We start from the raw sequence: 14,397 nt of genomic DNA, 5'->3' as shown, positions 1-14,397 counted from the left end.
TTTTTTTATTGGTTGTTCAAAACATTACAAAGCTCTTGACATATCATCTTTCATACATTTGATTCAAGTGGGTTATGAACTCCCATTAGGTTATTTATTAGAAACATCAATATTTTTTGATGTGAAAGTTTATTGCTATAACGCCCTTATCAATAGTGCTTTTTTTGGTGTGCTGGGTTATTGTTTGTTTCTATAAAGAGAGAAAGGGTCAGGCTATTGCCTGTTGGGTTAAAGGAAGATAGTAGAGACACTCATCTTGTGGTAGGGACTTTCTCAGAACAAAGGAAAAATAACAAGGCACTATCAGTATGAATGTCCACATTCCACAATGTTGTAACACTGTTGCAACACTCTACTGTAGAAATAGAATGCACAATCAGAATGTGTATTACCTTGCATGGGAGAAAAAGAGCTGGCAAGTAAAAGAGGAAGTAACAAGAGATACATAAAGGCAACTCCTTCTTTCAGGGATCAGCCTTTGGATATGAAGCCACTAGGCCGATGCTGGCACTAATAAACATTGCTTTTTGCTGAATGCCACCCTGTCTCTTGTGTGAGAATCCCACAACAATCTCATGGAGAATAAAGTGAATGAGCTAATGAGCATCTAAGTTTATTTTGTCCAAAACAAGAGAGTATGGTTCTATCAGATTCAGAGCCAGAACTTGTTGGTTTAGAATCGAAAGCTCTGTAAGTGACACAGCAAATTATTGCTTTTCTGTGTCCTGGATAAAGAGTTTATCTAGATTTTGGTAGTTGAAAATTCTAAATTTCAAAAAACCAAATCTTTCTGATCCCCATTTTGATCAGTGGATGCTGCAATGATTTAACTCAATGTTTATTTCAAAAATCAATGATTATGTCCCTCTCCCAGCCTCCCTCGCTTGCTCCTCATCTCCCTCCTCCTTTTCTCTCTAACACACATTGGCTTGGATCTCCTCTCTCCTGCTCCATTTTCTCTGCTTCCAGGGGCTGGGGTTGCTGTTGGGGGCCCGGCTGGTACTCAGCACTGGAGTGAAATCACAGGGGAGCTGGTGAGGGACAGATGGGCAGAGGCTGGGCAGAGGGAATCATGGCCTGAGAGTTTGTGTGTGGGGGGAAGTAACCATGTTACTCACAAACCAATCATTTCATATTCCTGCATTAAAACAAGAGCTCTTGCTCTCTCTAAGAGAGAGCTCTTGCTCTCTCGAAGTGGTGAATAGACAAAAAAGAAAAGAAGTGCTAGCTGGCATCCTCTTCCATAGTTTCAATTAACTGCATTGGAATAATTCTTTCATTTTTGATTTAACAATTTTTTGCTTATTTTTTTGCTTTATGTGCTACTTAGTTTGTATATGTATGTGTATCTACACAAATTTTATCCCTTTTTCATTTTTTGTAATTTGAGTTCTATACTTTTTGTAATTTGAGTTCTATACTTTTCTGTCAGGCTCCTTTAAATGTTCTAGGGGTCTAAGCTTTCACAAAAATGTTTATTTTAGCTATAGAGTTGGAAGGTAATTTGGGAATCCGGGGAATTTCTTTGTATGTGTCATTCACTGGTAAAGTCAGATTTTTAGTCTTTAGTTTTTTTTGTTAATTTGGAAGAGAAATTTAAAAACATTGCAATCTGGATCCAAGCTGAAAATCAGAGACACTGTGAAAAATACTTCATGGCTCTGTAGAAAAGACAAGGAGAGGTAAGTAATTACCATAATCATGATTAACAAGACTTTACAGGTGATATGCAAATCAATGGGAAAGCACAGATTAGTATAATTACTGGCTATTGTGGGCACTGGCCTTGGAAGAAACCCTGAGCATGTGAGACAGTGGAAAGTGACTGGACAACCACTGTCCAATTCAGGGTAAGCACACATCACTTGCTTAAGCCCCACAGGGTCTAAGGAGGATGTTCTCACCGTGTCCAATGGACAATGTTGAAGGCTGTGGAGTGGGAGAAACCCTGCTCTTCGACTCTTAAGAAAACAGATCTCTAAATCTTGTGTCTTCATGATGCAATAATGGAAAACAGGAATAAAGCTTGTCAGAGTAGGATATGACCTTTTACACCCACCATGCATGCCCACTCATGCCTGTGCACAGGCAGCCCAGACTAACAAACTCTCGCTCTCTGCTTCAAATCATCCCTCCTCCACATGAAGGCTGACAGGACAAAATGTGGAACTACATCCAAGGGCTTTAGTAGAGAGGACATCAGTCTGTAAAGACCTTGATAATCAATCACCCACATTTGTTTTTCCTCAGCTCCTCCACTAGGCAGCGGGCTTCCTCTTGAACACAGTCTTCAATGTTCCTCTTCCTCATCCCAAAACTCCACAGAATCATGACTGACAAGTGCCTCATCTCTTTACATCTGTTTCCATTACTTAAAATGATTCCTGAAAGAGGGGAACACAAACTAGGAGTGAGATCCCAGATGAGGCAGAGGAAGCTGATGAGTGGCAGGCAAAAGCTGGCCCAGCTTAGCCTTAGGAGATCTCCAAGTCTCTTTTTTCTGGGCTTCTCATGCCCATCACCACTACCCGCTACCCCATGCACATGCACCCTTATCAAGTCCTTTATTAGCTCTTTCTAATACTGGGAAACTGCCTCTTCCAGAAAACTCCTCTCCAAGGTCAACCAGGGCTTCCCTCACAGCTTCATATCCATGCAACACCACAGTCGGCTTCATGCCCAAATACAGAGTGAACACAGGGCCTTAGACTTTTGACAACTGGAAATGGGAAACAAAATCCAAATATTAGCCAAAGACATCAGTATTGGACCTATGTATTTTGAATGATTCACACTGTTATTCAGATTATTCACTTGTTGTGTTATTGCTGCCATATGAAACTTCAAATCTGGATTTTGTTAAAAACATGATGGTGATTATAGCTGTCACTTATGGATGGTCTCTGATGTGCCATGCCTGGGTCAGGCAACTGACATCTATCCTATTAATTATAATTCTCACATCAATGCACTTAGAGCAGTTTATTTGTTCCGTTTTACATGTAAAGGAAATTAAATCAGAGAATTACAAACTCATTTTGAGTCTACCAATAAACAGAAGACCCAAATTCAAACCTTTATTTTGTCAAATTTGGAAGCATGAACAATACATGGGTCCCCAGTGCCACCCACCATTGCACCAGTACCCAGGTGATTTCTTCCAGGTCATTAGAGATTTTGATTAAGCCCACAATGAGTACTAGAAATATTTATTTTTTAAAAGTGGCCCCAGATGATCTTAACACTCATAGGTTGAGACCACAGGTATCACTAACACAAGAAGAGAGTGAGTACTAGGGTGGCAGTGCCAGGCCATGCAGCATCTCATGGAAGAACAATTTCTCTCACCCTGAAGCAATTCATAGGGTACAGACTGCAGCCTTGTGCAAACCCACAAGGATTCTGTTATCATCCCGTGGACCCTGAATGGTTAATTCTTCCTTCTCTTATACTGACTTTTAGTACATGATTTTCTTCTTATTATCAGCTTTATTGAGGTATAAGTATATATTTGGAGCATAATGTGATTTTTTAAACTTATGTATGCATGAAAAATAATTCCAACAGTCAAGCTAGTTAAAATATCCATCACCCCAGTGTTCACATTTTCACGTGTGTGTGGTGAGAACACATTGGCAAATTTGGGGTATAAGATACATCATTATTTACTGTTGTCACCATACTGTGCCTTAGGTTCCTAGCGCTTATTCATCTTATAACTGAATGTTTGTGCTCTTGGACCAACATCTCACCTTTCCCCCCACATCACAGCACCTAATATCCACCATTCTAGTCTCCATTACTATGAGTTTGAGTCATTTTGTTTTATAAGATTCCATATGTAAGTGGGATCATGCAGTAAATACCTCCGTTTAGTTATTTCCCTCAGCATAAAGTACTCAGGCTCATTCCATGTTGTTATAATTAGTAGAAGGTCCTTCTTTTTAAATATACATGAGAGTATATTTTGACATATTATATTATACACAGAGTATAACTTATTCTAATTAGGGTCCCATTCCTGTGGTTGTACTTGGTGTGGAGTTACACTGCTTGTGTACTCATACGTGAACATAGGAAAGTTATGTCCAGTTCATTCTTCTGTCTTTCATACTCCTATTCATCTTCCATTCTCTCCATTCCCCTTTGTCTAATCCAATGAATTTCTATTCTTCCCTCTCTCTCTCTCATTGTGTGTTAGCATGCTGAGAGCCATAGCCAAGTAGGAATGACGCATGGCAATTTCCTTGACAGCCTACCCAATGTTGCTTAGAGGGAGGACTCTCCATTGTGGAAATGGGCTTGTCTTGGACCCAGGTCATTTGCAGTGACATTGCATGAATGTTTGAGAAAGGTGACCCTGCTCAAGGACCAGGGTGGATCCGGGTTTAGGGCGGTTCCAGGTTTAGGGTGGATCCTGCTGGGAATAGGGCATATCCTGCTGCCTCAGGCGCCTGCTCCTAGAGTTCCCTTTGAGTTCTCGAGGGGTTCTGAGAGTATTTGGGACGCAGAGCTGGTGGAGGGAAAATTTTCCCAGAACGTGCGTGTAGAGTGCCAGTGAGAGTTCGGGAATAAAGAAGTGCTGTTTGAATCTACAAGGCGGTGTTGTGGCCTGGTTATTTTGTGCCCAGCCAGACTGCGGCATTAGCATCCATATATCAGAGAGAACATTCAACCTTTGATTTTTGAAGATTGGTTTATTTCACTTAACACAATTGTCTCCAGTTCCATTCATTTACCAGCAAATGCTCTAATTTCATTCTTCTTTAAGGCTGAGTAATATTGCATTGTGTGTATATACACTACATTTTCTTTATCCATTCATCTGTTATAGGGTACATCGGCTGGTTCCATAGATTGGCTATTGTGAATTGAGCTGCTATAAACATTGATGTGGCTGGATTACCGTATTATGCTGATTTTTAAGTCCTTTGAGTCTAAACCGAGGATTAGGATAAATGGTGATTCCATTGTAGTTTTCTGAGGAATTTTCACACTGATTTCCAGAGTGGTAGCACCAATTTGCATTCCCATTAGCAATGTATAAGTATACCTTTTTCCCACATCCTTGTCAACATTTACTATTACTTTATTTCTTGGTAATTGCCATTCTGAATGAAGTGAGATGGAGTCTCAGTGTAGTTTAAATTTGCATTTCTCTAATTTCTAGAGATGTTGAAAATTACTTTTTATATATTTGTTGACGATTGTATTTCTTCTTCTGTGAAATACCTGTTCAGTTCCTTTGCCCATTTATTGATTGGGTTATTTGTTTGGATTTTTAGTTTTTTGGGTTAATTTTTTGAGTTGTTTATATATATATATATATATATATATAATGTCCTTCTTTATTGATGTTGAATAAAATTTCATTTTTTGGAGTACAGATGCTTGTTTTATTAGTTATACATAATATAAAGCTTCTTTTGANATACATTGCTAATGGGAATGCAAATTGGTGCTACCACTCTGGAAATCAGTGTGAAAATTCCTCAGAAAACTACAATGGAATCACCATTTATCCTAATCCTCGGTTTAGACTCAAAGGACTTAAAAATCAGCATAATACGGTAATCCAGCCACATCAATGTTTATAGCAGCTCAATTCACAATAGCCAATCTATGGAACCAGCCGATGTACCCTATAACAGATGAATGGATAAAGAAAATGTAGTGTATATACACACAATGCAATATTACTCAGCCTTAAAGAAGAATGAAATTAGAGCATTTGCTGGTAAATGAATGGAACTGGAGACAATTGTGTTAAGTGAAATAAACCAATCTTCAAAAATCAAAGGTTGAATGTTCTCTCTGATATATGGATGCTAATGCCGCAGTCTGGCTGGGCACAAAATAACCAGGCCACAACACCGCCTTGTAGATTCAAACAGCACTTCTTTATTCCCGAACTCTCACTGGCACTCTACACGCACGTTCTGGGAAAATTTTCCCTCCACCAGCTCTGCGTCCCAAATACTCTCAGAACCCCTCGAGAACTCAAAGGGAACTCTAGGAGCAGGCGCCTGAGGCAGCAGGATATGCCCTATTCCCAGCAGGATCCACCCTAAACCTGGAACCGCCCTAAACCCGGATCCACCCTGGTCCTTGAGCAGGGTCACCTTTCTCAAACATTCATGCAATGTCACTGCAAATGACCTGGGTCCAAGACAAGCCCATTTCCACAATGGAGAGTCCTCCCTCTAAGCAACATTGGGTAGGCTGTCAAGGAAATTGCCATGCGTCATTCCTACTTGGCTATGGCTCTCAGCATGCTAACACACAATGAGAGAGAGAGAGGGAAGAATAGAAATTCATTGGATTAGACAAAGGGGAATGGAGAGAATGGAAGATGAATAGGAGTATGAAAGACAGAAGAATGAACTGGACATAACTTTCCTATGTTCACGTATGAGTACACAAGCAGTGTAACTCCACACCAAGTACAACCACAGGAATGGGACCCTAATTAGAATAAGTTATACTCTGTGTATAATATAATATGTCAAAATATACTCTCATGTATATTTAAAAAGAAGGACCTTCTACTAATTATAACAACATGGAATGAGCCTGAGTACTTTATGCTGAGGGAAATAACTAAACGGAGGTATTTACTGCATGATCCCACTTACATATGGAATCTTATAAAACAAAATGACTCAAACTCATAGTAATGGAGACTAGAATGGTGGATATTAGGTGCTGTGATGTGGGGGGAAAGGTGAGATGTTGGTCCAAGAGCACAAACATTCAGTTATAAGATGAATAAGCGCTAGGAACCTAAGGCACAGTATGGTGACAACAGTAAATAATGATGTATCTTATACCCCAAATTTGCCAATGTGTTCTCACCACACACACGTGAAAATGTGAACACTGGGGTGATGGATATTTTAACTAGCTTGACTGTTGGAATTATTTTTCATGCATACATAAGTTTAAAAAATCACATTATGCTCCAAATATATACTTATACCTCAATAAAGCTGATAATAAGAAGAAAATCATGTACTAAAAGTCAGTATAAGAGAAGGAAGAATTAACCATTCAGGGTCCACGGGATGATAACAGAATCCTTGTGGGTTTGCACAAGGCTGCAGTCTGTACCCTATGAATTGCTTCAGGGTGAGAGAAATTGTTCTTCCATGAGATGCTGCATGGCCTGGCACTGCCACCCTAGTACTCACTCTCTTCTTGTGTTAGTGATACCTGTGGTCTCAACCTATGAGTGTTAAGATCATCTGGGGCCACTTTTAAAAAATAAATATTTCTAGTACTCATTGTGGGCTTAATCAAAATCTCTAATGACCTGGAAGAAATCACCTGGGTACTGGTGCAATGGTGGGTGGCACTGGGGACCCATGTATTGTTCATGCTTCCAAATTTGACAAAATAAAGGTTTGAATTTGGGTCTTCTGTTTATTGGTAGACTCAAAATGAGTTTGTAATTCTCTGATTTAATTTCCTTTACATGTAAAACGGAACAAATAAACTGCTCTAAGTGCATTGATGTGAGAATTATAATTAATAGGATAGATGTCAGTTGCCTGACCCAGGCATGGCACATCAGAGACCATCCATAAGTGACAGCTATAATCACCATCATGTTTTTAACAAAATCCAGATTTGAAGTTTCATATGGCAGCAATAACACAACAAGTGAATAATCTGAATAACAGTGTGAATCATTCAAAATACATAGGTCCAATACTGATGTCTTTGGCTAATATTTGGATTTTGTTTCCCATTTCCAGTTGTCAAAAGTCTAAGGCCCTGTGTTCACTCTGTATTTGGGCATGAAGCCGACTGTGGTGTTGCATGGATATGAAGCTGTGAGGGAAGCCCTGGTTGACCTTGGAGAGGAGTTTTCTGGAAGAGGCAGTTTCCCAGTATTAGAAAGAGCTAATAAAGGACTTGATAAGGGTGCATGTGCATGGGGTAGTGGGTAGTGGTGATGGGCATGAGAAGCCCAGAAAAAAGAGACTTGGAGATCTCCTAAGGCTAAGCTGGGCCAGCTTTTGCCTGCCACTCATCAGCTTCCTCTGCCTCATCTGGGATCTCACTCCTAGTTTGTGTTCCCCTCTTTCAGGAATCATTTTAAGTAATGGAAACAGATGTAAAGAGATGAGGCACTTGTCAGTCATGATTCTGTGGAGTTTTGGGATGAGGAAGAGGAACATTGAAGACTGTGTTCAAGAGGAAGCCCGCTGCCTAGTGGAGGAGCTGAGGAAAAACAAATGTGGGTGATTGATTATCAAGGTCTTTACAGACTGATGTCCTCTCTACTAAAGCCCTTGGATGTAGTTCCACATTTTGTCCTGTCAGCCTTCATGTGGAGGAGGGATGATTTGAAGCAGAGAGCGAGAGTTTGTTAGTCTGGGCTGCCTGTGCACAGGCATGAGTGGGCATGCATGGTGGGTGTAAAAGGTCATATCCTACTCTGACAAGCTTTATTCCTGTTTTCCATTATTGCATCATGAAGACACAAGATTTAGAGATCTGTTTTCTTAAGAGTCGAAGAGCAGGGTTTCTCCCACTCCACAGCCTTCAACATTGTCCATTGGACACGGTGAGAACATCCTCCTTAGACCCTGTGGGGCTTAAGCAAGTGATGTGTGCTTACCCTGAATTGGACAGTGGTTGTCCAGTCACTTTCCACTGTCTCACATGCTCAGGGTTTCTTCCAAGGCCAGTGCCCACAATAGCCAGTAATTATACTAATCTGTGCTTTCCCATTGATTTGCATATCACCTGTAAAGTCTTGTTAATCATGATTATGGTAATTACTTACCTCTCCTTGTCTTTTCTACAGAGCCATGAAGTATTTTTCACAGTGTCTCTGATTTTCAGCTTGGATCCAGATTGCAATGTTTTTAAATTTCTCTTCCAAATTAACAAAAAAAACTAAAGACTAAAAATCTGACTTTACCAGTGAATGACACATACAAAGAAATTCCCCGGATTCCCAAATTACCTTCCAACTCTATAGCTAAAATAAACATTTTTGTGAAAGCTTAGACCCCTAGAACATTTAAAGGAGCCTGACAGAAAAGTATAGAACTCAAATTACAAAAAGTATAGAACTCAAATTACAAAAAATGAAAAAGGGATAAAATTTGTGTAGATACACATACATATACAAACTAAGTAGCACATAAAGCAAAAAAATAAGCAAAAAATTGTTAAATCAAAAATGAAAGAATTATTCCAATGCAGTTAATTGAAACTATGGAAGAGGATGCCAGCTAGCACTTCTTTTCTTTTTTGTCTATTCACCACTTCGAGAGAGCAAGAGCTCTCTCTTAGAGAGAGCAAGAGCTCTTGTTTTAATGCAGGAATATGAAATGATTGGTTTGTGAGTAACATGGTTACTTCCCCCCACACACAAACTCTCAGGCCATGATTCCCTCTGCCCAGCCTCTGCCCATCTGTCCCTCACCAGCTCCCCTGTGATTTCACTCCAGTGCTGAGTACCAGCCGGGCCCCCAACAGCAACCCCAGCCCCTGGAAGCAGAGAAAATGGAGCAGGAGAGAGGAGATCCAAGCCAATGTGTGTTAGAGAGAAAAGGAGGAGGGAGATGAGGAGCAAGCGAGGGAGGCTGGGAGAGGGACATAATCATTGATTTTTGAAATAAACATTGAGTTAAATCATTGCAGCATCCACTGATCAAAATGGGGATCAGAAAGATTTGGTTTTTTGAAATTTAGAATTTTCAACTACCAAAATCTAGATAAACTCTTTATCCAGGACACAGAAAAGCAATAATTTGCTGTGTCACTTACAGAGCTTTCGATTCTAAACCAACAAGTTCTGGCTCTGAATCTGATAGAACCATACTCTCTTGTTTTGGACAAAATAAACTTAGATGCTCATTAGCTCATTCACTTTATTCTCCATGAGATTGTTGTGGGATTCTCACACAAGAGACAGGGTGGCATTCAGCAAAAAGCAATGTTTATTAGTGCCAGCATCGGCCTAGTGGCTTCATATCCAAAGGCTGATCCCTGAAAGAAGGAGTTGCCTTTATGTATCTCTTGTTACTTCCTCTTTTACTTGCCAGCTCTTTTTCTCCCATGCAAGGTAATACACATTCTGATTGTGCATTCTATTTCTACAGTAGAGTGTTGCAACAGTGTTACAACATTGTGGAATGTGGACATTCATACTGATAGTGCCTTGTTATTTTTCCTTTGTTCTGAGAAAGTCCCTACCACAAGATGAGTGTCTCTACTATCTTCCTTTAACCCAACAGGCAATAGCCTGACCCTTTCTCTCTTTATAGAAACAAACAATAACCCAGCACACCAAAAAAAGCACTATTGATAAGGGCGTTATAGCAATAAACTTTCACATCAAAAAATATTGATGTTTCTAATAAATAACCTAATGGGAGTTCATAACCCACTTGAATCAAATGTATGAAAGATGATATGTCAAGAGCTTTGTAATGTTTTGAACAACCAATAAAAAAAATAACCTAATGGAGCATGCCAATAACCTGGTGACATAAAAGCAAACTAAACAAAATTAATAGAAGGAAAGAAATGAGAAAGAACCCAAAGAAATGAGCAAAATAGAGATTAAAAACACAAAATATCAGTGAAACAAAGTTTTTATGATAACATTATATACCAACATTTAGTTAGGCTTAAACAAAGAAAGAACACACACAAAATGAAATCAATTATAAAAAGAAGACATTACAACTAAATATCAGAGAAATGTAAAATACTATTGAAAAGTACTTCAAAAACTATGAAACAAAAGGTAACTCCTAGAGAAAATGGATGAATTTCTGAAGACAGAAAACCAAGCAAAATTGAAGTATGAAGATATAAAAAAAGCACACCAATAACAAGATGTTAATTTTAATCAATAATAAAACTTCTCCCAAGAAATAAACTGCTGGGATTGGATGGAGCTAATGCTGAAATTTATCAAACATTTATAGAAAAATTAACAAAAATTCTTCTCTTGCACATCTGGTCAACTGATGCTCAAAGAAAGTACTAACAACATACATGGGGAAAAGAACATTCTCTTTAATATACTTTTTAATAATCTATAAAAACTATATATTCACATGCAGAAGATGTAAACTTGATCCCCATCTCTCATTCTGTACAAAATAAACTCAAAATGGGTCAAAGATAAAAATATAAGTCCTGAAACTGAAACTACTAGAAGAAAACATAGCAGAAACTCATCAAGACATTAGTAGAAGCAATGTTTAGGCTATTTTGTCGGGGGGACAGTTGTTTGCTTGGATGTCTGGGTTTTGTTTTCTGTTTGTTTATTTGGTTTTTGGTTTTGGATATGGCTTCCAAAGCACAGGAAAGAAAAGCAAAAGGATTACATCAAATTAAAATCCTTCTGCACACTGAAGTAAACAATAAATAGAATCAAGAGACAACATACAGGATTGGAGGATGTATTTACCCATTCTTTAAAAGACAAAAGATTGATATCTAAAATATATGAACAACTCAGAAAGTTAAAACAAAGGCAAAAAACGAGGTAAGTAACTATTGTGGGTTGGCCAGCACCCTGCTAGGGTGATTTTTGTCCTGCTCAGAAGGGGATAAGACACCTGAGAAAATGAAAGTCTGAAATGGTGAAGAATAAAGAGTCAGAGCCAGGAAATAGTTTTAAAGGAGAAATGGAGTGCCTGATTTTTTTTTTTCAGCTCATACAGGAGCTGGAACAGGATGAACTAGAAAAAGGTTCCTGGTCCATTATTTAAGAGAGTACATCAAAGGCTTTCAGCGGGAAAAGTCTTGCTTCTCTGTATGACAGGGGACTTGCAGCAAACAAATTGATTGGCACTTTGGCAAACTACACCCAACTCAGAGACATTGTGTGTCTACGTGGCTGCTGCAGATCACCCCAAGTCCATGCAGTGCTGAACTTGGCAGAGTTAGGTAGGAATTTCACATGTACTGGGTGATCTCACCAGTAGGAGTGCCACTGTAAGTTCCCAGATACCAGACTTTGCGATCTAATGACTTCAATGCCATTAGTTCACACACAGTTCATGGGTGGCTTACATCAAGTTTTACATATGGACAAATGATTTAAACAGACACTTCTCAAAAGAAGAAATTCAAAAGACTTATATATGAGAAAATGTTCAATGTCGTTAACCATTAGGAAAATGCAAATCAAAACCATAAAAGATATTATCCTCACCCCATTTATAGTAGCTATTACAGGTTTTTTAAAAAAAAGTGCCACCAAAAACAAAAACAGGTATTTGGAAATGAAATGGAAAAGCTTACATTCCACGCATATATGATTATGTCAAAATGTACCGCACTATTATGCATTACTCTAATGGCACTAGTAAAAACATTTTTTTAAATTCTGGAGAGGATGAGGAGAAAAGGGAATATTTTCCTGGGAAATGAAAATCTGTATAGCCATCATAAAAAATAGTGGAGACTCCTCTAAAAAACAAATAAAACAATAGATCAACTATGTGACCCAGGTATCTCACTTTGGGGGCGGGGAAGGAAACTAAAATCAGCCAAAGGAAATAAAAATCAACATTCTAAAGAGAAAACTTCAAGTCTAGACCTATTGTGGCAATTTTCACAATACTTAACTTACAGAAACATTTCAGCTGCCTGTCATTAGATGAGTGGTGAAATAAAATGTGATACATGAACGATGCTATACAATTCAGGTATAAAGAATGAAATTCTGTAACTTGCAACAAAATGGACAGAAGTGGAAGACATTATGTTTATTAAATTAAGTAAATAAGCCAGGCATAGAAACACAAGTAGTGTCTAATCTCTGCCATATGTAGAAGCAAAGAAAAGTTCAACTTGAATGCAAAATGGTGATTACTAGAGGTTAGGTAAGGTGAGAAGGAGGGGAGGGTGATAAAGAGATGTTGGATTTGATTAGTGCATGCTGTTTGTATGTGATAAAGTAGCACACTGAACCCCATTATTATATACAAATAATAAACATTAATAAAAATTTGGAAATTGGAGAATCCCAGTTTATTAGCAACAGAAAGAATATCAAAGATGCGCTCTCTTATACTCTATATTAAATAATAAGGAATTGGTGACTTGGATTCATTCCACTTTTCTTCCTTTTTCCTGCCACTCCTTCTTTCTCTCAATCCCCTTGTCATACCCCATTGATGTCGGAATAACTTTCAGTTTACAGCTAGCAGCTAGCAGCTATGAGCAGCTCAGAGTACTTGAAGAATCTACCCTGGTTCAGGCCTCATAGGAGCACGTGCAGAATGGGATGCCCTGCAGCCGTTAGTGAAACCACATCCTTAGCACTTGTGGTTAGTGTTGCCAACCTGCCAGGCCAGGAAACTGATAGCCAGGAGCTTCAACATGGAACTTCTAACTTAGAAACCCCCTCCCCTAGGGGACAAAGACCCTTCCTGATGATAGCAATATTTAGAGCATCCTCATAGTGTGGTTATGTGATAATAGGAGCAAATGTGACTCCATTTTGTTTTATGACTTCATCCTGTAAAACAACCATGCCAAGTAGAAGAGTCATGACTGGGGCAAGATGTTCTTTTCCTTTTGCTATAGAAACCTTTAAGAACACGGAACTACCTAATGGGGCATAGTTTCTGTAACTAGGGTAACAGGACTCTGTTTCTGTAACTGGGGTGACTGGGCTAACTGTGATTGGTTAGGCTTCCCTCCGCTTGACTGCACTGTGCCGCTTCTGTAACCTGGCTTGCTTGCATTGGCTAGACCCCCCCAACATCCCTTTTGAGGTTTTCAGGCTTATAAGGAGTGCCCTTGCAATTGCTCGGGGCTGATCAGGGGAACAGCTTTATGTTCTGGTCAGCCGCCACCAGTGTGCTTCAATAAAGGCTTGATTCAATTATACGTGAGTGGTCTGGAAGTCAGTTTATGAAACCCTGGGACAAAGCTTTAACTATAACAGTTACATTAGGCATAAGATGATTGGCTTATGGATACTATCTTGCTTGTGTATGATTGATAGGCATGCCCCACTCGAACCCTATAACAATTGTATGCATTCCAAAAATAAACTGAGCTACTGGACAATGACCTGAGGTGGGTCTCCAGCCAGTTCTCTCACCAGCTCCCAGAGTCTGTGTTTGATTCCGTGTCTCTACCCCTCATGACAAGGTAGCCTAGCAACTGGTTGACCAGAACCACAGCAATTTGGCGCTTCAACATGTCTGCTCGCATCCTCACCCTTCAGGACTGGCTATCCCGTTGATTTCAGGTAAGGTTTCAGGTAGGATTTCGGGTAGTAGACCCCATTTTCCTTCTGTGTGTTGTTGGTTCCTTGAAGGTGAGCAAGGAACCCCCTCCTCTACCCTCTTTCCTTGTCCTTGTCATACTGTTGGTACCCCAAGTTGAGGCACACACCGTCAT

General features: G+C 39.3%; 1 protein-coding gene and 1 pseudogene across 1 annotated transcript; one reads left to right on the top strand and one right to left on the bottom strand.

Annotated features, from left to right (window-relative positions):
- LOC107149730 overlaps positions 1-14,397 on the bottom strand; it is a 254,739-nt pseudogene that overhangs the window by 95,724 nt on the left and 144,618 nt on the right.
- On the top strand, positions 7,672-8,265 carry LOC125617950 (cytochrome P450 2C28-like). The gene is made up of 2 exons (XM_048807047.1): positions 7,672-7,920; positions 8,093-8,265. Exons 1-2 carry the CDS (start codon positions 7,800-7,802, stop codon positions 8,248-8,250), a joined length of 279 nt encoding a protein of 92 aa, XP_048663004.1. The 5' UTR covers positions 7,672-7,799; the 3' UTR covers positions 8,251-8,265.

This window comes from Marmota marmota, unplaced genomic scaffold, assembly GCF_001458135.2.
Source record: "Marmota marmota marmota unplaced genomic scaffold, marMar, whole genome shotgun sequence".
Lineage (NCBI taxonomy): Eukaryota > Metazoa > Chordata > Mammalia > Rodentia > Sciuridae > Marmota > Marmota marmota.
The sequence above is the reverse complement of the archived record's forward strand: the minus strand, read 5'-3'. Positions and strand labels throughout refer to the sequence as shown.